Source organism: Mobula hypostoma, chromosome 11 (genome assembly GCF_963921235.1).
Source record: "Mobula hypostoma chromosome 11, sMobHyp1.1, whole genome shotgun sequence".
NCBI classification, from domain to species: domain Eukaryota; kingdom Metazoa; phylum Chordata; class Chondrichthyes; order Myliobatiformes; family Myliobatidae; genus Mobula; species Mobula hypostoma.
In genome coordinates this window covers 115,812,956-115,840,486 of record NC_086107.1, presented here as the reverse complement: position 1 = coordinate 115,840,486, position 27,531 = coordinate 115,812,956, and the positions used below count along the sequence as shown (strand labels likewise).

The 27,531-nt window shown below is 51.9% G+C and overlaps 1 protein-coding gene across 3 annotated transcripts; it reads left to right on the top strand.

Moving 5' to 3' along the window:
- Positions 1-3,819: 3,819 nt before the first annotated feature.
- Positions 3,820-27,269, top strand: LOC134354420 (double C2-like domain-containing protein alpha). Of its 3 annotated transcripts, none has more exons than XM_063063422.1 (10): positions 3,820-4,605; positions 6,165-6,244; positions 8,257-8,331; positions 8,552-8,661; positions 8,771-8,894; positions 20,913-20,966; positions 21,632-21,780; positions 25,842-25,923; positions 26,601-26,646; positions 26,909-27,269. In XM_063063422.1, the coding sequence occupies exons 1-10, from the start codon at positions 4,344-4,346 to the stop codon at positions 27,028-27,030; spliced, it is 1,104 nt and encodes a 367-aa protein (XP_062919492.1). In that variant the 5' UTR covers positions 3,820-4,343; the 3' UTR covers positions 27,031-27,269. The 3 variants fall into 3 exon arrangements, with proteins under 3 accessions (XP_062919492.1, XP_062919491.1, XP_062919493.1); XM_063063421.1 differs by having other exon boundaries at positions 26,550-26,646; XM_063063423.1 differs by lacking the exon at positions 26,601-26,646 and having other exon boundaries at positions 26,909-26,988.
- The last annotated feature ends 262 nt before the right edge of the window (positions 27,270-27,531 follow it).

The window sequence follows — 27,531 nt, the reverse complement described above, 5'->3', positions numbered from 1 at the left end:
AGGTTCAGTTGCTCAGCATTCAAGATGAGGTAGGGAATTGGATTAGACATTAGCTTTGCGAGAGAAGCCAGGGAGTGGTAGTATTGTGTCGCAAGGATCAGTGCTGGGTCCTCTGTTATCTGTCACCTATATCAATGATCTGGATGGTAATGTGGTAAACTGGATCAGCAAATTTGCAGATGATGCACCAAGACTGGGAGTGCAGTTTGACTCCCAGAGCTTGCAGCAGGATCTGGACCAGCTGGAAAAATGGACTGGAAATTCGCAGATGAAAATTAATGCTGATAAGTGCGGGGTGTTGCACTTTGGGAGGGTCAACCAGAGTAGGTCTTACACAGTGAACAGCAGGGCACTGAGGAGTGCGGTAGAACAAAGGGATTTGGGGATACAGTTCCATAATTTATTGAAAGTGGTGTCACCAGTAGATAGGGTCATAAAGAAAGGTTTTGGCACATTGACATTCATAAACCAAAGTACTGAGTACAGGAGATGGGATGTTATGTTGAATTTGTATAAGACATTGGTGATGCCTAATTGGAGTATTCGTGCAGTTTTGGTCACCTACCTACAGTAAAGATGTAAATAAGATTGAATGAGTACAGAAAGAATTACAAGGATATTGCTGGGTCTGGATGACCTGAGATATAAGGAAAGATTGAATATGTTCAAACTCTATTCTTCACAACATAAAAGACTGAAAGTGATTTGATAAGGGTATACACAATTATGAGAGATATAGACAGGGCAAATGCAAACAGGCTTTTTCCACTAAGGTTGAGTGGGACTACAACAAGAGGTCATAGGTTAAGGATGAAAGGTGAAATGTTTAACGGGAATATGAGGGGAAACCTCACTCAGAGGGTGGTGAGAGTGTGGAATGAGCTGCCAGTGTAGGGAGTACACGTGAGCTTGATTTCACCGTTTAAGAGAAATTTGGATAGGTAAATGGATGGTAGGGATATAGAGAGCTGTGGTCCTGGTGGAGGTCAGTGGCAGTTTAATGGTTCGACATGGATTAGATGGGCAAGGGCTTCTTTCTGTGCTGTACTGTTCTCTCACTCTATGTGTGTGAGGCAGTGTCTGTATCAGTGTACACATCGTACAGGGTATCAGTGTCTGTATCAGTGTACACATCGTACAGGGTATCAGTGTCTGTATCAGTGTACACATCGTACAGGGTATCAGTGTCTGTATCAGTGTACACATCGTACAGGGTATCAGTGTCTGTATCAGTGTACACATCGTACAGGGTATCAGTGTCTGTATCAGTGTACACATCGTACAGGTTATCAGTGCCTGTATCAGTGTACACATCGTACAGGGTATCAGTGCCTGTATCAGTGTACACATCGTACAGGGTATCAGTGTCTGTATCAGTGTACACATCGTACAGGTTATCAGTGCCTGTATCAGTGTACACATCGTACAGGGTATCAGTGTCTGTATCAGTGTACACATCGTACAGGTTATCAGTGCCTGTATCAGTGTACACATCGTACAGGTTATCAGTGTCTGTATCAGTGTACACATCGTACAGGTTATCAGTGTCTGTATCAGTGTACACATCGTACAGGTTATCAGTGACTGTATCAGTGTACACATCGTACAGGGTATCAGTGTCTGTATCAGTGTACACATCGTACAGGGTATCAGTGTCTGTATCAGTGTACACATCGTACAGGGTATCAGTGTCTGTATCAGTGTACACATCGTACAGGGTATCAGTGTCTGTATCAGTGTACACATCCTACAGGGTATCAGTGTCTGTATCAGTGTACACATCGTACAGGGTATCAGTGTCTGTGTCAGTGTACACATCGTACAGGGTATCAGTGTCTGTATCAGTGTACACATCGTACAGGGTATCAGTGTCTGTATCAGTGTACACATCGTACAGGGTATCAGTGTCTGTATCAGTGTACACATCGTACAGGGTATCAGTGTCTGTATCGGTGTACACATTGTGCAGTCTATCAGTGTCTGTATTACTCTATACATTTTACAGTGTATCAGTGTATAGATTGTAGAGTGTATCAGTGTCTGTATCGGTGTAGTCATTGTACAGTGTATGTCTTTGTGGATTTTTCTGTGTGTGTGAGAGAGAGGGAGTACGTGTGTGTGATTGTGTCTGTATGAGTGTGTGTGTCTGTGTGGTGAGTGGTGAGTGGGTGCACCTGTCTGTACAGAAGACGAATGTGATCCTGGTGACTGTGACACCAACTGGACCAGCGACAATGACCCAGGGTGGGTGATGGAACGGTAGTTATGCTCCGCGTCTAGCTCCTGACACTCTCACTGTTCCCCTCTCTGACTATCCACCTGTCCTAAAAACACCCCTCCCCAACACTCCTCTCCCATCTCTCTCTCTCTCCCTCCACCAAACTTCCTCTCCCTCTCCCTGCCCCAACCATCCTCTCCTGTTCCATCTCTCCCCCTCCATCCCCAATCCTCCTTTCCCATTCCATCTCTCCCATATCCCTCTCCTCTCTCTCCCCTCCCCCTCTCTGTCACCTACCTCTCCCTCCACTCTCTCACTCAACCCTCTCTCCCTCCCTCTCTTGCTCACTCATTTCTCCACCCCAATCCCTCACCTCTCTGTCCCCTTCCCCCTCTCTCTTAGTTCCTCCACCCCCACCCTCTCCCAGGTCGTCCCTCGGTGATGAATAAGGTCTGAAGCGGGTCTGTGGCTGTGAGACCTCTCTCGCCCTCTCTCTGCTCCCCGTGGAGAAGGCAGGGTCCGTCGAGGGTCTGTCGCTGAGTCTCTGGCCCGGGTGTCAATGACTGCGTCGGTGTGCTGTCGCCGGGGAGACACTGACATCTGCGGACGTGAGGAAGGGGGGAAAGAAGTTAGAGAGGGTAGGGGCAAGGGGGAAAGGGGGAAGAATAGGAAAGAAAGGTGGAAAGTGGGAGATAGAGGGGTGTGGGGATGTGGAGGGGGAGTGAAGGGAGGTTCAGAAGGGAAAGGGGAAGGGGAAGAAATGGAAGAGGTGTAGAGAAAGGGAGGGGGAGAAGGAGAAAGGGGGAAGAAAGGAGAGAGGGAGGAAGAAAGGTGAGGGGAGAGAAAGGTGGGATAGGAGGGAAAAAGGGGAGGGAGAGAAAGAGGGGAGGAGGAGAAAGAAAGTGGGAGAGGAGAGAGAAAGGTTTGACAGGAGTGAAGAAGAGGGGAGGGGAAGAAAGGGGATTGGATGGAGTGGAGGGGGAAGGGGAATGAGGTGGGGAGAAGGAGAGAGGAGAGAAAGGGAGGGGAGGAGAGAGGAAGATAACAGGAAAAGGGGAAGGGGAGAGAGAAGTGGGAGGGGAGGGGGAGATGGGGAAAGGGGAGAGTAGGGGAGAGAGGAGGGAAGGGAGAGTGAAGTGAAGGGGGAGTGAAGCGGGGAGGGGAGAGAGTGATAGGAAGGATTGGGAAGAGGGGAATGGGGATAGGAAGGTTACAAGGGAGGGGAGATGGGAGAAGGGGAGTAAGAGGGGATAGGGTAGGGGGTGGGAGAGAGAATGGCTGGAGTAGGGGAAAGAGGGGATAGGTATGTGTGAAGAGACACGGAGGTGGGTGTTGTTTTGTCTCTCTCTGGAGTTGTATACATGGATACAGTAGCAGCCCCACCCCCACCCACCCACCCACCCACCCCCCACACACAGATCCAGCCGTCTGCCGTCAGGAGCCGGATCCGCTGCCTCCTCCGCCCCAGGACCAGCTGGTGTGTGCGAGGAGCTGTCAGTGTGCACATCTCCCTCTCCCACTCATTCTCACAGCTGTTCCTCCGCTCGGCACCGCTCCCACTCCCCGCAATACTAGCAGAGTGCGGGAACGGGGCTGTGGACACAGGCACTCCGGACTCGGGGACCTTCGGCCAAAGGGACCTCCGGACAGAGTGAGCGTCGACACAAGAGTCCCCGGACACAGAGATCTCCGGACACGGGGATTGTCGGAGACTGGGACCTCAGGAAGAGCCTCGGTTTTGCCTTTGTAGATCCTGCTCCAGATTTCATTCTGGTCTATCTGCTATCGATCTGGTTTATCCCACTTCAGGTTCGGTTCAGGTTCCATTCTACTGTTAATCCGGATTTGCTCATTTGACTCCGATCCAATCCCACTTTGATCCTGATCTGCTCCGGTCTTACAGCCCTGGTTCTACTGCAGTCCGCCTCTGGTCCGCTTCGGGTTTGCTCCCCTGCGAATTAGGCTCCCCTCCCGCTCCGCTGCTCTCCATCGGGCTCGACTCTCACGCCAATCTCTCCACGTTGTTCCAATCCACTTCTGGTCTCCCTCCTTTCCCATTCCCACTCTCGCTCTCTCTGCTACTCCGTCTCCGTTCCAGATCAGCACTCTCCCCCTCTCCGGCTCCATGGCTGGGAGGGAGAAATCCGCTCCCTCCATACACGAACACATGGCGATCGACGTGAACCCGGGACCCATCCGGCCCATTCCTCACATCTCGCATCGCTTCCCGCGACCGCTGGCCGCACGCGGACCCGGAGCCGGATCAGCGGGACCAGCGGAAGGGCCCAGACCCGGATTGGCGGCGGCAGCCGAGGCCGAGGTTGGAGCCGGACCACAGCCGCACCTGGAGTCTCCGGAACTCGATGCCAATGACTCGGATGATTCAAGTGAGTGGTTCCCTCATCTCCGGCATCCATCACTTTGCCCTGTTCCGCCATCCATCATCTCAGTTCGTCAATCTCTCCATCCCTAAATCCCTCCATTCCTCCTTCCCTCCCGCCCCGCCCCGCCCATCCCGTCGCCTCACCTTGCTGTTCCATTCCTCCCCCACCCCACCCCAGTTATCCGTAACCGTCATCTCTTAACACCTGGGGCGGGGGAGCCTACTGAAGGATGAGGATGTCCAGGAGGGTCCCTACTTGGAGACCATGGGGGTGAGGGGTTCCTACACTCGCCACTCTCTGCGTGATAAAGTGTCGCTATTGTATCTGATTCTACATTCGCCCCTGGCGGGGTGATCCACACACCCACCCACCAGTCTCTGTGTAAAAGAAAACACCTCGACAAGCCCCCGTACTTTTCTTCAATCACCTGAAAATGGTTGTCCCTGGGGACGAAAAGGTGTTGGCCGTCCATCTCGGTCAATGTCCCTTACCATTTTCTATGCCCCGTCAAGTCCTTCGCTCCAAAGAGAAAATCCCTTATGGCCACGGTGTCCACCCAGCTGAAACCCTGTTCCCTGCTGTTGGTCCGTGTCTGCCAAACACCCCCAGTGCTTCCTAAATGATTCTATTGTCCCTGCTCAACCACTTCCTCTGACAACCCATTCCCGATACCGTACTTACACCCTCTGGCTGAGAAATATTGCCCCCTTGGGTCCCATTTAAATCTCTTTCCTCTCACCCAAAGCTTGTGCCCCATAGTTTTGGAGTCCCTCTCTCCCCAACACTCTCACCCACACAGGCCCCTCACCTCCCCGTCTATCCCCCTCACTACCCATACACACCCTCACCACTCCAAACATCCCTTCACCTCCATCTCCCGCCCTCCCCACCTCTTCTCTCCCTCTCCCCCCTCCATCTCACTCTCTCTTTCCCGCCTCCCTCCCCTTCCCCCCGCTCCCTGACGTCCCACCCCATTGCCGCCTCCCTCTCCCTCCCCAACTCCCTTGCCCCCACAACTCTCCCTCCCTCCCCACACCTCTCCCTTCCCTCATTCCCTTGCCCGCACATCATTCCCTCCCATTACCTTGTGCCCACGCCTCTCCCTACCCCACAGCTCCCTCCTCCCCTCCCTTGCCCTCACTCCTCTCCCTCCCCACTCCTCCCCTCTCCACTCCTCTCCTCCCCATTCCTCGCCCTCCCCACTCCTCGCCCTCCCCATTCCTCGCCCTCCCCACTCCTCGCCCTCCCCACTCCTCGCCCTCCCCACTCCTCCCCTCTCCACTCCTCTCCTCCCCATTCCTCGCCCTCCCCACTCCTCGCCCTCCCCACTCCTCCCCTCTCCACTCCTCCCCACTCCTCGCCCTCTCCACTCCTCGCCGTCCCCACTCCTCGCCCTCCCCACTCCTCGCCGTCCCCACTCCTCCCCCTCCCCACTCCTCGCCCTCCCCACTCCTCGCCGTCCCCACTCCTCGCCCTCCCCACTCCTCCCCCTCCCCACTCCTCGCCCTCCCCACTCCTCGCCCTCCCTTGCCCCCACTGATGCTGCTGTCTTGTTATTGCAGTGAGCCTGGGCACTCTGGAATTTGACCTGTTGTACCGATCGGAGGAGCAGGCTCTCCAGTGTTCAATCCACAGAGCGAAGGTAATGGCCTGTGAGAGGGGAAGGAGTCGCTTCACAAAAGCACCTAAACACGGGCGCTTCAGACCACCTTCAAGCGCCGGCCGAGATAAACCTACTCCAAGATCAACCCTCTGCTCTCATATAACCTTTCCCTTCTTCCTTCATCTATGAATGTGTCTGAGTGTTTTAAATGGCCCTAATGTATCTGTCTCTACCACCACCCCCGCAGGCTGCTCTACACGCCCACCACTCTCTGTGTAAGAAACATACCTTCCCCCCCCCCATACTTTCCTCCAATCACCTTTAAATTGTTGGCATTGGCCATTTTCCGTACACTGGTTGTCCACTCTGTCAACGCCTCTCATCATCTTGTACCCCTCTATCAGGTCACCTCTCATCCTCCGTCGCTCTAAGCACAAAAACCGTAACTCACTCTACCTATCTTCATAAGACATGCTTTCTAATCCAGGTAGCATCCTGGTAAATCTCCTCAGCACCCTCTCTAAAGTTTCCACATCCACCCTATAACGAGGTGACTAGAACTGAACACAATATTTCAAGTGGGTTTTATAGACCCCCTGACCAATGAAGGCCAACACACCGTAGGCTGCCTGAACCTCCCTGCTCGACTTGTGCGGCAACTTTGAGGCATCGATGGCCGTGGAACTGAAAACACATCTTAACCCAACACACACACACACAGACACACACACACACACACACACACACACACACACACACACACACACAGACACACACACACACACACACACACAGACACACACAGACACACACACACACACACACAGACACACACAGACACACACACACACACACACACACACACACACACAGACACAGACACAGACACACACACAGACACAGACACAGACACACACACACACACACACACACACACACACAGACAGACACACACACACACACACACACACACACACATTTCCTGGGGAACACAGCAGGTCAGGCAGCACCTGTGGAGGGGAAAACAGTCAACATTTCAGGTCGAGACCCTTCATCAGTGACACGGAGACACATCAGAGCCAGTCCCTGTACACACTCTAAAAATTCAAAACTCAGAGTAAGTTTATTATCAAAATACCCCACGTCACCATGTAGCACAACTCCGAGATTCACATCCTCGCTGCTGTACACAGCAAGCTTCAGAAACACAATAGAACCAATGAATGACTACACTGGACAAACAACTAACGGGAAAAAGACGACAAAACTGTGCGAATACAAAAGAAAAAGAAGAAATAACTATCAAGAACATGAGATGAAGAGTCATTGAAAGTGAGTTGATAGGTTGTGGGAGCAGTTCAGTGGAGGTGAGTGACGTTATCCATGGTTGAGAGGTAATAACTCTTCCTGAACCTGATGGTGTGAGTCCTCAGCTTCTTGCGCCTCCTCCTTGGCAGCAGCGAGAATTAAAAAATGTCCTGGGTGGTGGGGGTCCCTGATGATGGTCGCTGCTTTCCTGCGACAGCTCTCCGTGAAGATGCGCTCAGTGCTGGGGAGGGCTTTACCCATATCCGCTATCTTCTGCAGGATTTTCCGTTCAAAGGCGTTGGTGTTTCCATGCCAGGCCGCGATGCAACCAGTCAATATACTCTCCACCACACATCTATAGAAGTTTGCCAGAGTTTTAGATTTCATGCCGGATCGTCGCTGCCGCGCTTTCTCCGTAATTGCGCTTACGTGTGGGTCCCGGGACGGGTTCTCTCAAATGATAACACCGAGGAATCTGAAGTTGCTGACCCTCTCCGATGAGGACTGGCTCACGCACCTCTGGCTTCCTCCGTCTGAAGTCCAAAGCCAACTCTTTGGTCTGCTGCCCTTGAGCGAGAGTTGGTTGTTGTGGCCCAGTCAGACCAGCTACACATACGCGCCAATGTGCACAACGCTTTGAGAACTGAACCTCTGAGTTAAACTCCTTGCTCCGCCCGCCCAGTGGTGCGATCGGCTCTCCTCCCATTGGCTACGCTCTGACCTGTCCCTCTCCTGATTGGCAGGGTCTGAAGCCAATGGATTTGAATGGTCTTTCGGATCCTTACGTGAAGCTCCATCTTCTGCCAGGACCCTGCAAGGTGGGTATCGGATTCATGTCCAAATGGGCAGCGATGGACAGAGGGAGGGGTGGGCAGGAGGGGGAAGGAGATAAAACGGGGATCGCCTCCACACCGTCCCATCACACACTCCCGGGGTCAGACACAGAGTGAATCTCCCTCCACACCGTCCCATCACACACTCCCGGGGTTAGTCACAGAGTGAAAGTCATTTTGTAACCATGGATGTTGTTATTCCCAGGGAAACAAGCTGAGGACGAAGACGGTGCGTAACACCCTGAACCCTTGCTGGAACGAGACGCTGGTCTATTACGGAGTGATGGACGAGGATCTCCTTCGTAAAACTCTCAGGCGAGTGGGTGAGACTGGGGGGCAGGTGCCTTGTGCGAGAGCAGGATACTCGGAACTCCTGGGCTGTGAGATCTTCCTCTGAAACCCAGGTCTCCCGTTGTCCCCGCAGGGTTTCTGTTTGCGATGCCGACCTGCTTGGTCACAACGACTTCATTGGGGAAACGCGGGTCCCACTTCGGAAGTTAACAGCCGACCAACGAAGGCACTTTAATATCGTTCTAGAGAGACCACCGGTGAGGTGTGGGGATTGGGGAGAACGCGTCTTCATCACCCTCTCCCTTCCCTACACCATTCCCTCCCCTACACCCCACCCTATCTTCGAGAACCCTGCCCTTGTGCCCCAATTTGTCTCTGTCATCCCTTCCTCCCTGACACCTTTCCCCATTTCTAACACTCTCCTTCCCCTACAACCCTCCCCATTCTGATCCCATCCCTCTCCTACACTCCTTCTCATCTCCGAGACCCCCTCCCTCCCTATACCCCAATTCATCTCCGTCACCCCTCCACCTCCCATACCTGAACCCTCATTACTCTCTGCCCTCCCCATTTTCTTCATCCCATCACTCTTCATCACTCCCATCTCCGTGACCTTTCCCCTCCTGTACACGCCTCTTCATCTTCGAGATCCCCTCCCGTACATTCATCTTCCTCTCGGTGAACTCCATCCTTCCCCTACACCTCACCCCATCGCCCTCTCCCCTATGCCCCTCCCAGTCTCCAAAACCCTTTCCCCTACGCCGCACTCCATATCCACAGATCCCTCCCTGTCTATCGTGTCTACGCTGTCTATGGCTCATTTCCACGCGCCCCGCACCACCGCTGGTAACACATACCAGGCCACCAACCGTGTAAAGAGGAACTTTCTCCGTATATCTCTTTTCATTTTACCCCCTCTCACCTTAAAAGCATAAACATTTCCACTCTGGGGATAAAGATACTGACTGCCTACGCTGTCAGCGCCTCTCATAATCTTACAAACCTCTATCAGATCTTCCCCCAGCCTCCACCGCTCCGGAGAAAATAATCCAAGTTTGTCCAGCTTCTCCTTCTAGCTCAGACCCTCTGATCCATTCAGTTTCCTGGTGAACCTCCCCTGCACCCTCTCCAAAGCCCCCACAGCCGTCCTGTAATGGGGCAGCTAGAACTGTACATAATAATCCAGATGTGCCCCCCCCCCCCACCCGTAACGGAGCAACCAGAACTGAATGAATTACTCCGGATGTGGCATTCCGGAATTTTATGAAGCTGCAACACACCTTCCCGACTCTTGTACTCAGTGTCCCAACTGACGAAAGTAAACGCGCTGCACACCTTCCCGACCGTCCTGTCTTCTTGTGGTCTTGCACCCCCAGGGTTGTCCGTCTGAGCAGAGAGTCCAGACACTGACCTTCACCACGACGCAGCGAATTACTCAGAGATCTCGACTGCCCCTTCTTTGACAAAATTATAAAAGTTTATTTAAATAACATATACACAAGGTACAGACGTTCAATATTTATAAAACAGTAAGCAACCTCAGATTAAAACATGGTTACTACCGTCTATAAAAACAGTCAATACCCCGGGGGCCCGCCGCTCCCGGACGTCCTCCCCTGTACCCTTAGCGACCGCGTCTCCCGGACAGCCGGGCACGAACGTTTCCTCGGAAAAGGGGCAGACAGTCGTCCCGGGCATCGCCGTCCACTTTCCGCCGCCTAGACACGTGAATGGCCATCCCGGGACCAAGCCCACGGGGAGATCCTCCTCACGACCCTCCCCCTTTCGTACTGGGTGCCCGTAGGTGAGGAGTTCGGGACTGAACTGCAGCCACAATCTCGGCAGCGAGCCCCCGAGAAGCGGCTGCCGCCTCTGACGTCCCGTTCACGCGTGGTAGACTGACTCCTCCCGCCCACAGAATGGGCCGGTGGACGGGGTGTCAGTGAACCCGCTGTACGGTTTCCAGCCCAGGTCCCCGACGTACAGGGGAAGGACCTCCGCAGAGAGACATTTCCACTGGGGACCTCCCCCGCTGCCACTGCTAACACGGACGGCCAAGGCGAGGAAGTGGAAGGTGTGCAGGAGCGGCCCGTACAAGAAACGCATCCCTCACGTCACGCGGGACCCTCTCCCGCGTGGTTTCCCGAGGCCGGGGTCCGACGAGCACATCGGAGGGTGATGCAGCCGGAACCCCTCCGCTTCCCCGCGCCCCCCCCCCCCACTGCCCCTGTCCTACCCTGCTGGAGCTGGAGGAACTCAAACAGGCCAAGCAGTATCGGAGGGGGGAAATAGGCTGTCAGCGTTTAGCCCAGAATAACAATGTCCTGCCCCCTTCCAGTCCGAGTGAAGGGTCGCGGCCCGAAACGTCAGCTGTGTTTCCCTCCACAGGTTCAAGATTGTCCAGATTCGATACTGCTTAAAGTCATTTCCTGTACACAAGTGGAAGGAGAACAAAATAATTGTTACTCGAGACCCGATGCAGCCAAAAAATAACGAACACAAGAGATAAAGAACAGAATAATAATAATAATAATAATAACACACAGTAAATATGGGGAGAAGGTTCAAACATCAGAGATGCAGAGGAACTTAGGAGTCCCCGTGCAAGACTCCCAGGTTAATTTACAGGTCGAGTCTGTGGTGAAGAAGGCAAATGCAATGTTGGCATTTATTTCAAGGGGAATAAACGCAAGGAGATAATGCTGAGGCTTTATAAGACAATAGTCAGGCCACACATGGAGAATTGTCAACAGTTTTTGGGCTCCGTATCGCAGAGAGGATGGGTTGTCATTGGAGAGAGTCCAGACGAGGTTCACGTGGATGATTCCAGGAATGAAGGGGTTAACATATGAGGAGTGTTTGGCAGCTTTGGGCCTGTACTCACTGGAATTTAGAAGAATGCGGGGCACGGGGGGTGGGGGGAGGGAGTGATCTCTTTGAAACCCACCAAATGTTGAAGGGATGTGGAGAGGATGTTTCCTATGGTGGGGGTATCCAGAACTAGGGGGCACAGCCTCGAAACTGAGGGGCGACCTTTTAGAACAGAAGTAAGGGGGATATTTTTTAGCCAGAGAGTACTGGATCTGTGGAATGCTCTGCCACAGACTGAGGTAGAGGCTAAGTCTATGTGTATATTTAAGGTGGAAAATAATGTTTCCTTATCGGTCGGGGCATCAAAAGATATGGCGAGAAGCAGGTGTATGGGGTTGAGTGGGATCCGGGATCAGCCATGACTCGATGGGCTGAACGGCCTAATTCTGCTCCTATGCCATATAGAGACATAAGATAGTTTAGCTACACAGATTGATTATATGTAACAATAGGTGAATGCCGGGAAATAATGGAGTTAGTGGGTGGAGATGTTGATCTGCCTCACCGCTTGTGGAAAGTAACTGTTTAAGAGTCCGGCGTCCCTGCAGCCTCCTCCCTGATGGGAGTGGGACAATCAGCAGAGTGCGTGGACTCCTCATGAGGTTACTGGCCCTTTTCTGTATACATCTGTGTGATGGCGGGTAAGCTGGGGAAGGTGATACACTGGGCGGTTTTGACTGCCCGTTGTTATGCCTTCCCGTGCGCCGCAGCGCAGTTACTGTACCGTGCAGTGATGCATCTTGTTAGGATGCTCTCTACTGCAGATCCGTAGAATGACGTGGGGATGGATGTGCAAAGACCGGCTCTCTTCACAAAGTAGAGTCGTTGGTGAACTTTCTTGCAGGATGTGCGCTCCCAGGAGTTTGAAACTACTTGCGGTTTTCAGTGGTGTGCTACTGTAAAGGTGGGTGTGAGTTCTGCTGAAGGTGACAACCATCTCCTTTGTCTTGTCGACATTTGCCTCGCACTCTTCCATCTCCTCTCACCGAGGTTGGCGATGAGCCCCACCGCTGCCGTGTTATCGGCGAACTTGTAGCCGTGCAGCTGGGTGTGCGAGCGGAGCGCACAGCCCTGGGGACACCCGTGTTGGGGACGATGGCGAGAGAGGGTCGGCTGCGCATCCTGACTCTCTGAGGTCTGTCGATTGGGGAGAGTAACGCCCAGCTGCAAGGCGGTGTAATTACACTGAGAAGGATTTTGTTCACCAAGTCTGTGGGACAGCAGTGTTGGATGCCGAACTGAAATCCGGAATCAGCATTCTGACATAAGTGTCCCTGTCTTCTAGCTGTGTCGGGGCCGGGTGAAAGCAGATGTTGTAGAGCGGTTCTGTCGGGAAGCTTATTGGTGAGTGTCCAATGGGGCAGGAGTGGAGGTTTTGATATGAGCCATTGCAGGCCGTTCAAAACACTTGGTTGTGACTGGCGTCGGTGACACTGGACAGCGGTTATTTAGTTGTGAAGGTGTACAGGGATTATTGCGGCTGGTTTCAAGCATGTGGGGGCGGCAGCCTGGTTGAGTGAAGTGTTGAAGATATCCGTGAAGAGACGGTGTGCAAACTCCCTGAGTACTCGGCCTGGGATCTTTCCTGCCCCGGCCGCCTTATAGGAGTTAACTTTCTACAGAGTTCTCCTCGCGTCAGCCACTGTTACAGAGCGCGGCTGCTCGCCTGGGAGGGGGAGCTGTCGTAGTGACGCATGCATCGAAGCACACATACAGGTTGTTCAGAGCGTCGAAGAGGGAGATGTCACAGGTACAGTCGACACTGTTTTTCCTCGCGTAGTTGGTGATGCCTTTGATACCCAGCCCCGCCCAGTCTCAGCCCCCCAGCACCCCCCGCCCCAGTCCCAGCCCCCAGCCCCGCCTAGTCCCAGCCCCCAGCCCCGCCCAGTCTCAGCCCCCCAGCACCCCCCGCCCCAGTCCCAGCCCCCAGCCCCGCCTAGTCCCAGTTCCAGCCCCCAGCCCCGCCCAGTCCCAGCCCCCCAGCACCCCCCGTCCCAGTCCCAGCCCCCAGCCCCGCCTAGTCCCAGTCCCAGCCCCCAGCCCCGCCAAGTCCCAGCCCCCCCCCGGTCCCAGTCCCAGCCCCCAGCCCCGCCCAGTCCCAGCCCCCCAGCCCCCAGCCCTGCGCAGTCCCAGTCCCAGCCCCGCGCAGTCCCAGCCTCCCCCCGGTCCCAGACCCAGCCCCGCCCAGTCCCAGCCCCCAGCCCCCAGCACCCCGCCCCGACCCAGTCCCAGCCCCCAGCCCCGCACGGCGGTGATTATCGGACCGGCGTTTCTGATTTTTTGGGGGGTAAGGAGGCCGTCTTTGCCCTCTTGATGCCCAAGACGAGGTTTCAAGGCTGCTCTGAGATTTGTTCTGTCGCCAGACTGGAAAGCAACTTCGCGGGTCTTCAGCAGGGTGCGTTTACCCAGGGCCTCTGGTTGGCCCGTAAGATGTCCGTTCTTGAGGTTTCAATTTACTCCTGTAGCCTCAAACCCTCGGTGAGATAGGGAGTTGTCTATCCCAGCATGTGAAGACAGACTCCGGCGGATTGAGCGGACGAGACCAATGGAAGGTCCAACGGTCAAGAAGGTGGTCTCTGCAAGCATCGTGGAACGTGTAGAGCAGGACAAGACACAGAAGACGTCCTGGTCATCCACTGCGCCTAGTCCCATCTCCAGCCGTCTCGATTCTTGTCTTGCCACTGGATCCAGATGGGAATTGGGAAGAGAGAGTGAGGCTGACGCTGCGCAACTCTCCCTCACTTAAATCCAAATCAAGATCTAGTCTCGACGCCATCATCATCATCACGGTGTCGAGGTCCTCTTCGACGATGACGATGGACGAACATACTGATGTAGCCGGTGACGGGTGAGGCATATTCCTCGCTCTGTGCCTACTCCGTTGTGACGGCCTCCTGCAGCATCCGCCGGCTGGTCGGTTCAAACAGCCTGAGCATGGATTGCCTCACCGATGTCCACTTGACTGGTTTGGCCATTTTCAGCTACGCTGACATTAACACTCGCCTGGCCTGCTGAGTTCCTTCGGCATCTTGCGTGTGTTGGAGATATGACAGAGAGGCCAAGGCGGCTTCGTAAGTATCGCATCTGTATGAATATGATTTGTTCCCCTGGTGGCAGTCGTGACTCGTCGGTGAAATTTCGGTAAAATGTCAGGGTAACATGATTAGCGTCTCCTGCAATTATAGAAACATAGAAACATAGAAACATAGAAAATAGGTGCAGGAGTAGGCCATTCGGCCCTTCGAGCCTGCACCGCCATTTATTATGATCATGGCTGATCATCCAACTCAGAACCCAGCCTTCCCTCCATACCCCGTGACCCCTGTAGCCACAAGGGCCATATCTAACTTCCTTTTAAACATAGCTAATGAACTGGCCTCAACAGTTTGCTGTGGCAGAGAATTCCACAGATTCACCACTCTCTGTGTGAAGAAGTTTTTCCTAACCTCGGTCCTAAAAGGCTTCCCCTCTATCCTCAAACTGTGACCCCTCGTTCTAGACCTCCCCAACATCGGGAACAATCTTCCCGCATCTAGCCTGTCCAATCCCTTTAGGATCTTATACGTTTCAATCATATCCCCCCTCAATCTTCTAAATTCCAACGAGTACAAGCCCAGTTCATCCAGTCTTTCTTCATATGAAAGACCTGCCATCCCAGGAATCAATCTGGTGAACCTTCTTTGTACTCCCTCTATGGCAAGGATGTCTTTCCTCAGATTAGGGGACCAAAACTGCACACAATACTCCAGGTGTGGTCTCACCAAGGCCTTGTACAACTGCAGTAGTACCTCCCTGCTCCTGTACTCGAATCCTCTCGCTATAAATGCCAGCATACCGTTCGCCTTTTTCACCGCCTGCTGTACCTGCATGCCCACTTTCAATGACTGGTGTATAATGACACCCAGGTCTCGTTGCACCTCCTTATGAAGAGACCGTCTGAACGCGTATTTTTGTAGCGAGATGATGATACCCGGCGTTCGCGCTCGGCGCTGATGAACGCAACAGCAAGCTCCCTGAGCGGGTTATGTGGCCGGCTATCAATTTGAAGGTTATCAATGCCCCCGGAACAGTGACTGCTAAATGCAGATGTTTGTACACCAATTCACACAGATTCAATCTTTAGATTGAACTGGTGCAGGGAGCAGGGTTTCAGATTTCAGGATCATTGGGACCTCTTCTGGGGCAGGTGGGACCTGTACAAGAGAGATGGGTTACACTTGAACTACAGGGGGACCAATACCCTTTCAAGGAAGTTTGTTAATGCTATTGGGGAGGCTTTAAACTAGATTTGCAGAGGGATGGGAACCAGAGTGCCAGAGCTGACAGTGTGGCTGGGGTGAAAATAAATGATGTTAAAAGTTCAAGCAAATCCGCTGATAGAAAGGTTGTGAGTGGTGGTAAAAATCTCCTGAGGTGTATATATTTCAATGCTAGGAGTATTGCGGGGAAGGCAGATGAGTTGAGGGCGTGGATTGACATGTGGAATTATGACGTTATAGCCATTAGTGAAACTTGGCTACAGGAGGGGCAGGACTGGCAGCTTAATATTCCAGGGTTCCGATGTTTCAGATGTGATCGAGGCAGAGGAATGAAAGGTGGGGGAGTAGCATTGCTTGTTAGGGAAAATATTACAGCAGTGCTCAGGCAGGACAGATTAGAGGGCTTGTCTACTGAGTCCTTATGGGTGGAGCTGAGAAACAGGAAAGGTATGGCCACATTAGTGGGGTTGTATTACAGACCACCCAATAGTCAGCAAGACTTGGAAGAGCAAATCTGCAGAGAGATAGCAGGCAACTGCAGGAAACATAAAGTTGTGGTGGTAGGGGATTTTAATTTTCCACATATTGATTGGGACTCCCATACTGTTAGGGGTCTAGATGGTTTAGAGTTTGTAAAATGTGTTCAGGAAAGTTTTTTAAATCAATATATAGAGGGACCAACTAGAGGGGATGCAATATTGGATCTCTTGTTAGGAAACGAGTTAGGACAAGTGACGGAAGTCTGTGTAGGGGAGCACTTTGGTTCCAGTGATCATAACACCATTAGTTTCAACTTGATCATGGACAAGGATAGATCTGGTCCTAGGGTTGAGGTTCTTAACTGGAAGAAGGCCAAATCTGAAGAAATGAGAAAGGATCTAAAAACAAAAACAACAGGAATTCTGCAGATGCTGGAAATTCAAGCAACACACATAAAAGTTGCTGGTGAACGCAGCAGGCCAGGCAGCATCTCTAGGAAGAGGTTAGTCCTGACGCAGGGTCTCGGCCTGAAACGTTGACTGCACCTCTTCCTACGGATGCTGCCTGGCCTGCTGCGTTCACCAGCAACTTTTATGTGTGTTGCAAGGATCTAAAAAGCGTGGATTGGGACAGGTTGTCCTCTGGCAAGGATGTGATCGATAAGTGGGAAGCCTTCAAAGGAGACATTTTGAGAGTGCAGAGCTTGTATGTTCCTGTCAGGATTAAAGGCAAAGTGAATAAGAATAAGGAACCTTGGTTCTCAAGGGATATTGCAACTCTGATAAAGAAGAAGAGGGAGTTGTATGAAATGTACAGGAAACAGAGAATAAATCAGGTGCTTGAGGAGTATAAGAAGTGCAAGAAAATACTTAAGAAAGAAATCAGGAGGGCTAAAAGAAGACATGAGGTTGCCTTGGCAGTCAAAGTGAAGGATAATCCAAAGAGCTTTTACAAGTATATTAAGAGCAAAAGGATTGTAAGGGATAAAATTGGTCCTCTTGAAGATCAGAGTAGTCGGCTTTGTGCGGAACCAAAGGAAATGGGGGAGACCTTAAATAGGTTTTTTGCGTCTGTATTTACTAAGGAAGCTGGCATGAAATCTATGGAATTGAGGGAATCAAGTAGTGAGACCATGGAAACTGTACAGATTGAAAAGGAGGAGGTGCTTGCTGTCTTGAGGAAAATTAAAGTGGATAAATCCCCGGGACCTGACAGAGTGTTCCCTCGGACCTTGAAGGAGACTAGTGTTGAAATTGCAGGGGCCCTGGCAGAAATATTTAAAATGTCGGTGTCTACGGGTGAAGTGCCGGAGGATTGGAGAGTGGCTCATGTTGTTCCGTTGTTTAAAAAAGGATCGAAAAGTAATCCGGGAAATTATAGGCCGGTGAGTTTAACGTCAGTAGTAGGTAAGTTATTGGAGGGAGTACTAAGAGACAGAATCTACAAGCATTTGGATAGACAGGGGCTTATTAGAGAGAGTCAACATGGCTTTGTGCATGGCAGGTCATGTTTGACCAATCTGTTGGAGTTTTTCGAGGAGGTTACCAGGAAAGTGGATGAAGGGAAGGCAGTGGATATTGTCTACATCGACTTCAGTAAGGCCTTTGACAAGGTCCCGCATGGGAGGTTAGTTAGGAAAATGCATTCGCTAGGTATACATGGAGAGGTGGTAAATTTGATTAGACATTGGCTCAATGGAAGAAGCCAGAGGGTGGTGGTAGAGAATTGCTTCTCTGAGTGGAGGCCTGTGACTAGTGGTGTGCCACAGGGATCAGTGCTGGGTCCATTGTTATTTGTCATCTATATCAATGATCTGGATGATAATGTGATAAATTGGATCAGCAAGTTTGCTGATGATACAAAGATTGGAGGTGTAGTGGACAGTGAGGAAGGTTTTCAGAGCCTGAGAGGGACTTGGACCAGCTGGAAAAATGGGCTGAAAAATGGCAGATGGAGTTTAATACTGACAAGTGTGAGGTATTGCACGTTGGAAGGACAACCCAAGGTAGAAAATACAGGGTTAATGGTAAGGCACTGAGGAGTGCAGTGGAACAGAGGGATCTGGGAATACAGATACAAAATTCCCTAAAAGTGGCGTCACAGGTAGATAAGGTCGTAAAGAGAGCTTTTGGTACATTGGCCTTTATTAATCAAATTATTGAGTATAAGAGCTGGAATGTTATGATGAGGTTGTATAAGGCATTGGTGAGGCCGAATCTGGAGTATTGTGTTCAGTTTTGGTCACCAAATTACAGGAAGGATATAAATAGGGTTGAAAGAGTGCAGAGAAGGTTTACAAGGATGTTGCCGGGACTTGAGAAACTCAGTTACAGAGAAAGGTTGAATAGGTTAGGACTTTATTCCCTGGAGCGTAGAAGAATGAGGGGAGATTTGATAGAGGTATATAAAATTATGATGGGTATAGACAGAGTGAATGCAAGCAGGCTTTTTCCACTGAGGCAAGGGGAGAGAAAAGCCAGAGGACATGGGTTAAGGGTGAGGGGGGAAAAGTTTAAAGGGAACATTGGGGGGGGCTTCTTCACACAGAGAGTGGTGGGAGTATGGAATGAGCTGCCAGACGAGGTGGTAAATGTGGGTTCTTTTTAACATTTAAGAATAAATTGGACAGATACATGGATGGGAGGTGTATGGAGGGATATGGTCCGTGTGCAGGTCAGTGGGACTAGGCAGAAAATGGTTCGGCACAGCCAAGAAGGGCCAAAGGGCCTGTTTCTGTGCTGTAGTTTCTATGGTTCTATGGTTCTATTTCTCAGTCAGGGAGTTCCCGTTTGCGCGGAACCGAGTCATTTCGTTCAGATGCAGAGCCGAGTCCGGCATGTGGTTGTTTAGACACGTTTCGGTGAAAACCAGAACACGGCAGTTTCTCATCTCTTTCTCTGTGTTCTTTCTCAGTCTCCGGGAGTCCATTTTATTATCTAGCGAGCGGGTGTTGGCCAGGAAAAGGGATGGTACGGCCGGCCTGCTCGGGTTAACTCAGCTTCGCTGGCGCCCCGGATCTCTTGCCGCAGTTCAGCTTCCTGACACCTCTGCGTCCGTCGCTTCCTCGGCCGAGACGCCGAGACCAGGTCTCCGTCCCCGGGACTGGTGTCTGTAGAACCGCTATTCGGTTCAGCACCGCTGTTAACTCTGCTGCCGGCGGATTAAATATAATTTTGACTAAAGTTATGCTTCCTTACCTGCTGAGTTCCTCTAGCATCAGACACATAAGCAGCACAGGGCGCATTGAGTCCTCTCCACCGTTCAATCAGGTCTGATTTATTTCTCCAGACCACCCCCTTCGCCCCCAGTTCTCCTGCCAACTGCCCCCTCCCCGTAACATATGGCGCACTCACTGTTCAAGATCCCATCAATCTCCGCTTTAGACACATCCATTATCTGTGGCAACCAATCCCACACATTCCTCCCCCACCCCCCCACTCCTGCTGGTAACCAATCCCACAGATCTCCCCCCCTCCCCACTCCTGCTAGTAACTAATCCCACACATTCCTGCCCCCCCCCCACTCCTGCTGGTAACTAATCCCACACATTCCACCCCCCCACCCCGCTCCTGCTGTTAACCAATCCCAAACATCCCCTCCCACTCCTGCTGGTAACTAATACCACACATTCCTGCCCCCCCCCCACTCCTGCTGGTAACTAATCCCACACATTCCACCCCCCCCGCTCCTGCTGTTAACCAATCCCACACATCCCCCCCACTCCTGCTGGTAACTAATACCACACATTCCACCCCCCCCCGCCGCTCCTGCTGTTAACCAATCCCACACATCCCCCCCACTCCTGCTGGTAACCAATCCCACAGATCTCCCCCCCCCCCCACCCCGCTCCTGCTGGTAACCATTCCCACACATTCCCTACCCCTTCCACCCCCCCCCCACTCCTGCTGGCTAAATAAATTCCCCCTCATCTCTTTTCTGCAGAGACGTCCATTTGTTATGAGGCGGTGCCCTCGGGTCCTAACCCTGCCGTTACTTTGGAAGGACAAACTTGAAAATAGGAGCCTTAGTGCTCCGGGGGGACAGGAGGATCTTGGGGTCCACGTCAATATTTCCGTGCAGGTTGCTAGGGTGGTTAAGAGGTGTGTGGTGTGTTGGCCTTCATTAGTCAGGGGGCTGAGTTCAGGAACGGAGAGGTAACGTTGCAGCTCTACAAAACCATGGTTAGACCACACAGTTCTGGTCCCGCCAGAGGAGGGATATAGCAGCTTTAGAGAGGGTACTGAGACAGTGCCTGGATTAGACAGAATGTTGAGTGAGCTGGCGCTTCTCTTTGGAGCAAAGGAGGGTGAGAGATGACCTGACAGAGGTGTACAAAATGATAAGAGGCGTAGATCGAGTGGAGAGTCGGACACTTCTTCCCAGCGTGGAAAGGGTTAACACGAGGGGGGAGGTAATTTCAAGGTGACTGGAGCAAAGTACCGGGGGGGGGGCGGGGAATGTCAGTTTTTTTCAGACAGAGAATGGTACACACTGCTGAGGATGATGGTAGAAGCTAATGCATTAGGATATTTTGTTTGTGTGTGAGTTTCTCTCCCAGTTTGGCAGTGGAGAGCCCCTCTCCTGGAATCTCAGCAGAGTTTGAAACACAGGACAATGACAATTCTCGCGCACTTTCTCAATCACCTCTCTGCTGTTTTCACACAGCCCCAGTCTCCGATATCACCACCGCTCAGAGGAATCGCTTTCTACATGCAGGAGGTAAACGTGCACAGAGCAACCGAACCACAACTGGGCACCGGGGGTGGGGGTGGGGGGTGAGAATCTGTACACTGACCGGAGTCTCTCAGTCCCTCTCTCTCAGGGGGAGATCTGTAAACTGACCGGTGTGTCTCAGTCCCCCTCTCTCAGGGGGAGATCTGTACACTGACCGGTGTGTCTCAGTCCCCCTCTCTCAGGGGGAGATCTGTACACTGACCAGTGTCTCTCAGTCCCTCTCTCTCAGGGGAAGATCTGTACACTGACCGGTGTCTCTCAATCCCTCTCTCTCAGGGGAGATCTGTACACTGACCGGTGTCTCTCAGTCCCTCTCTCTCAGGGGAGATCTGTACACTGACCGGTGTCTCTCAGTCCCTCTCTCTCGGGGGAGATCTGTGCACTGACCGGAGTCTCTTAGTCCCTCTCTCTCAGGGGGAGATCTGTACACTGACCGGTGTGTCTCAGTCCCCCTCTCTCAGGGGGAGATCTGTACACTGACTGGAGTCTCATAGTCCCCAGGTGCTGGGGTTGGGGAGGTGTGACTCTGTCATTTCTGATCAAGTCTGTTCTCTCTCACTTTATCTTTAACTCACTCTCTCTACCTCCATCCGCCTTTCCCTGCACCCTCCCTCTAACACTGCTCCCCACTCGTCCCCTCACTCTTCCAGCCGGATGGGCCCCAGGAGGGGGAGCTTGGTCGAATCCTGTTGGGCCTTTGGTTCTGCTCCTCCAGCCACCAGCTAACCCTCTCCATCCTGCGCTGTGCCCACCTTGCTGCCATGGACCCCCATGGGCTCTCTGACCCCTATGTCAAGGCGTGAGTTCTGGCTGGGGAAGGGAGGGGGGGGGGCTGAATTCTTTTTTGGCCACTGGGGCGGGGGGAGGTCTGTTTCTAGGATGATCCTGAGCTCAGAGGGAGCAGTTCCTGGGATCTTCCTGTGCCTTCAGCAGAGTAGATCACAGTATCTTCCAGAGCTCATTAGGAACACTCCAGGAGAAAGCATGTGTGTGGGGTCCCCCTTTCCGATGGCACTGTTCCTGGGATCTTCCTGGTGCCAGGGTCCGGGATATTTCTGATTGTGTCCAAGATATCCTGAAGTGGGAGGGTGAGGAGCCAGAGGTCGTGGTACATATAGGTACCAATGACATAGGTAGGAAAAGGGATGAGATCCTGAAAGGAGAATATAGGGAGCTAGGAAGGGAGTTGAGAAAAAGGACCGCAAAGGTAGTAATCTTGGGATTACTGCCTGTGCCACGCGACAGTGAGATTAGGAATGCGATGAGGTGGAGGATAAATGTGTGGCTGAGGGATTGGAGCAGGAGGCAAGGATTCAAATTTTTGGATCATTGGGACCTCTTTTGGTGCAGGTGTGACCTGTACAAAAAGGACGGGTTACACTTGAATCCTAGGGGGACCAATATCCTGGCAGGGAGATTAGCGGGGGCTACTGAGGTGACTTTAAACTAGAATGGTTTGGGGGTGGGAATCAAATTAAAGAGGCTAGGCGTGAGGAGGTTAGTTCACAACAGGGGGATGGGAACCAGTGCAGAGAGACAGAGGGGTGTAAAGTGAGGGTAGAAGCAAAAAGTACTAAGGAGAAAAGTAAAAGCGGCAGGCCGACAAATCCAGGGCAAGCATTAAAAAGGGCCACTTTTCAACATAATTGTATAAGGGCTAAGAGAATTGTAAAAGAGCGCCTGAAGGCTTTGTGTGTCAATGCAAGGAGCATTCGTAATAAGGTGGATGAATTGAAAGTGCAGATTGTTATTAATGATTATGATATAGTTGGGATCACAGAGACATGGTTCCCGGGTGACCAGGGATGGGAGCTCAACGTTCAGGGATATTCAATATTCAGGAGGGATAGACATGAAGGAAGGGGAGGTGGGGTGGCGTTGCTGGTTAAAGAAGAGATTAATGCAATAGAAAGGAAGGACATAAGCCGGGAAGATGTGGAATCGATATGGGTAGAGCTGCGTAACACTAAGGGGCAGAAGACGCTGGTGGGAGTTGTGCACAGGCCACCTAACAGTAGTAGTGAGGTCGGAGATGGTATTAAACAGGAAAATAGAAATGTGTGTAATAAAGGAACAGCAGTTATAATGGGTGACTTCAACCTACATGTAGATTGGGTGAACCAAATTGGTAAAGGTGCTGAGGAAGAGGATTTCTTGGAATGTATGCAGGATGGTTTTTTGAACCAACGTGTCGAGGAACCAACTAGAGAGCAGGCTATTCTGGACTGGGTTTTGAGCAATGAGGAAGGGTTAATTAGCAATCTTGTCGTGAGAGGCCCCTTGGGTAAGAGTGACCATAATATGGTGGAATTCTTCATTAAGATGGAGAGTGACATAGTTAATTCAGAAACAAAGGTCCTGAACTTAAAGAGGGGTAACTTTGAAGGTATGAGACGTGAATTAGCTAAGATAGACTGGCAAATGACACTTAAAGGATTGACAGTGGATACGCAATGGCAAGCATTTAAAGGTTGCATGGATGAACTACAACAATTGTTCATCCCAGTTTGGCAAAAGAATAAATCAAGGAAGGTAGTGCACCCGTGGCTGACAAGAGAAATTAGGGATAGTATCAATTCCAAAGAAGAAGCATACAAATTAGCCAGAGAAAGTGGCTCACCTGAGGACTGGGAGAAATTCAGAGTTCAGCAGAGGAGGACAAAGGGCTTAATTAGGAAGGGGAAAAAAGATTATGAGAGAAAACTGGCAGGGAACATAAAAACTGACTGTAAAAGCTTTTATAGATATGTAAAAAGGAAAAGACTGGTAAAGACAAATGTAGGTCCCCTACAGACAGAAACAGGTGAATTGATTATGGGGAGCAAGGACATGGCAGACCAATTGAATAATTACTTTGGTTCTGTCTTCACTAAGGAGGACATAAATAATCTTCCAGAAATAGTAGGGGACGGAGGGTCCAGTGAGATGGAGGAACTGAACGAAATACTTGTTCGTAGGGAAGTGATGTTAGGTAAATTGAAGGGATTGAAGGCAGATAAATCCCCAGGGCCAGACGGTCTGCATCCTAGAGTGCTTAAGGAAGTAGCCCAAGAAATAGTGGATGCATTAGTGATAATTTTTCAAAACTCGTTAGATTCTGGACTAGTTCCTGAGGATTGGAGGGTGGCTAATGTAATCCCACTTTTTAAAAAAGGAGGGAGAGAGAAACCGGGGAATTATAGACCGGTTAGCCTAACGTCGGTGGTGGGGAGACTGCTGGAGTCAGTTATCAAGGATGTGATAACAGCACATTTGGAAAGCGGTGAAATGATCGGACAAAGTCAGCATGGATTTGTGAAAGGAAAATCATGTCTGACGAATCTCATAGAATTTTTTGAGGATGTAACCAGTAGAGTGGATAGGGGAGAACCAGTGGATGTGGTATATTTGGATTTTCAAAAGGCTTTTGACAAGGTCCCACACAGGAGATTAGTGTGCAAACTTAAAGCACACGGTATTGGGGGTAAGGTATTGGTGTGGGTGGAGAATTGGTTAGCAGACAGGAAGCAAAGAGTGGGAATAAATGGGACCCTTTCAGAATGGCAGGCGGTGACTAGTGGGGTACCACAAGGCTCAGTGCTGGAACCCCAGTTGTTTACAATATATATTAATGACTAGGATGAGGGAATTGAATGCAGCATCTCCAAGTTTGCGGATGACACGAAGCTGGGTGGCAGTGTTAGCTGTGAGGAGGATGCTAAGAGGATGCAGGGTGACTTGGATAGGTTGGGTGAGTGGGCAAATTCATGGCAGATGCAATTTAATGTGGATAAATGTGAAGTTATCCACTTTGGTGGCAAAAATAGGAAAACAGATTATTATCTGAATAGTGGCCGATTAGGAAAAGGGGAGGTGCAACGAGACCTGGGTGTCATTGTACACCAGTCATTGAAAGTGGGCATGCAGGTACAGCAGGCGGTGAAAAAGGCGAATGGTATGCTGGCATGTATAGCGAGAGGATTTGAGTACAGGAGCAGGGAGGTACTACTGCAGTTGTACAAGGCCTTGGTGAGACCATACCTGGAGTATTGTGTGCAGTTTTGGTCCCCTAATCTGAGGAAAGACATCCTTGCCATAGAGGGAGTACAAAGAAGGTTCACCAGATTGATTCCTGGGATGGCAGGACTTTCATATGAAGAAAGACTGGATGAACTGGGCTTGTACTCGTTGGAATTTAGAAGATTGAGGGGGGATCTGATTGAAACGTATAAAATTCTGAAGGGATTGGACAGGCTAGATGCAGGAAGATTGTTCCCGATGTTGGGGAAGTCCAGAACAAGGGGTCACAGTTTGAGGATAAAGGGGAAGCCGTTTAGGACCGAGATTAGGAAAAACTTCTTCACACAGAGAGTGGTGAATCTGTGGAATTCTCTGCCATAGGAAACAGTTGAGGCCAGTTCATTGGCTATATTTAAGAGGGAGTTAGATATGGCCCTTGTGGCTATGGGGAGCAGGGGGTATGGAGGGAAGGCTGGGGCGGAGTTCTGAGTTGGATGATCAGCCATGATCATAATAAATGGCGGTGCAGGCTCGAAGGGCCGAATGGCCTACTCCTGCACCTATTTTCTATGTTTCTATGTTTCTATGAATGTCCACCACTGGTGTCTTCGGGTGCCCCTGCCAAACCGCATCACGGGTTCTTCCTGTGCAGCGTGGAATCTTCCTGTGTAAGCTGGGTATGGCCTGTGGGAACTTTCTGTATGGAACCTTCCCGTAGAACTTTACTTGTTGGGGATGGTGTGTGGGATCTCCCTGTGCATGTTGGGCGCCCTGTAGGGGATTTTTCTGTGCCTTTGCCAGCAGAGTGTGGGATCCTTCTGTGCCGTGCTGCCCCTCACCTGTGATTGGCTCCTGCTCCAGGTACCTGAGGCCCGATGGAGGGAAGTCGTCCAAACACAAAACAGGCGTGAGGAAACGGACCCTGAACCCCGAGTTTAATGAGGTGAGAGGGACAGAGAGAGACAGAAGGGGGGGGCGACGGTGGGGATGGAAGGGAGAGCGAGGGTAGAGAGAGTGGGGGGAGAGAGAGGGGATGGAGAGAGTGGGGGAGAGTGGGGGAGAGAGGGAGGGCATGGAGAGAGTGGGGGGAGAGCGAGGGAATGGAGAGAGTGGGGGGAGAGCGAGGGAATGGGGAAGGAAATAAGAGAGAGATTGGAGAGGGAAGAGAGTGGGGAGAGTGTGTGAGGGGATGGAGGTGGGGATGAGACAGTTGGGAGAGAGGTTGAGATGGGGAAGAGAAGGGAAGGGTGAAGAGGGGAGAGGGTGAAGGGGAGAGGGTGAAGACGGCAGAGAGGTGAGGGGAAAGAGAGTAGAGGGGAGAACGGGTGAGGGGGAGCGAAGTGAGAGGGGTGAAATGCGAGGGGAGAAGGAGAGGGGAGGGAGGGGGAAGGGGAAGAGGGATGTGGTAGGGAGAGAGGGAGGGATGGATTGATGGGTGAGGGAGAGAGCCCTGTTTAATGAGGTGATGGAGAGAGGAGGGAGGTGAGAAAGAGGGAGGGGTGGAGGAGGTGAGGGGCTTCCGGCTGCAGTTACCACCCACTGATGAGTGAACCACCACCCCATCTCCAGGATTTCCTCTTCACCCTCGACCCTACCGCCCTCCATTCCTGCTCCCTGCAGGTCACCGTCTGGGACCACCACCTCGGCAGGCCCAACCACCTCATCGGTGAGTGTGGGGATGTGCGGGAGGGAGGATAATAGAGTGTCCAAGATCACGACTGTCCGTGAGGTGTTGGATGGGGAAGAAGGAGGAGGTGGCAAAGAGGAGGAATGGAGGCTGAGGGAGGAGAATAGGGGGTGATGGAGGGTGTGGGTGAGGGTGGAGGGGGAAGGGTGGGTGGAGTTTGGGGAGTGGGTGTTGGGAGCCTTTGTCCCCTTGACCAACACTGAGGTATGTTCTCCCTCCCTCCATCTCCTTTCCCCTCCAGGAGGAGTGACGCTGGGGACGGAATCCCGGGGACAGCCCGGCCGCCATTGGCTGGAGTGTTTGCAGAAGGCGGGCCAGAGGATAGAGCGCTGGCACAAGCTGACCAATCACCTCAGCAACTGACCTGGGGAAGCCACACCCCTCACTGGCACCGCCCTCCCCCCCCCACACCCCTCCATCCTCTTCACCTTCTCTCTACCTATCAGAAATACCCACTCCACCCTATCTTCAACATCTGCCTTCCCTCCACCTCCTCTCTCCTCCTTCCCTTATCCTCCGATCTTTCCCCTAAACCCTGCTCTCCCACTCCCCACCCACCCCCTCACCATGGAGGGTTTTTGAATTCACGATCTGTACATCTCCAGAAGAGAAATAAACCATAAACTCAGAACCTCCCGAGTCTCCGGTATCTGTGTCTCTTATAGGAGCAAGGGAGCACCCCCCTCCCCAATCCTCCGACACATCCTCCCCGGGGTTCGAGGAACCTGCCCCCAGCCCGAAGCATTGTTTCTGTCCCTCGGGCATCAGGAAGGCTCCTCCAGGTGACCGAAGGCTCTTCTCTGACTCCTGTGCAACGAGTGACATTCTTCATGTTCCAGGGGCGCTGGGAGGAAGGAATAGGAA

Bases quoted from the DNA above. Each gene is read 5' to 3' on its own strand.
- LOC134354420 (XM_063063421.1), top strand. From the start codon at position 4,344: ATGGCTGGGAGGGAGAAATCCGCTCCCTCCATACACGAACACATGGCG. The intron at 6,245-8,256 runs GTAATGGCCTGT...CCTGATTGGCAG, and splicing joins GTTCAATCCACAGAGCGAAG to GGTCTGAAGCCAATGGATTT. The intron at 8,332-8,551 runs GTGGGTATCGGA...TGTTATTCCCAG, and splicing joins TTCTGCCAGGACCCTGCAAG to GGAAACAAGCTGAGGACGAA.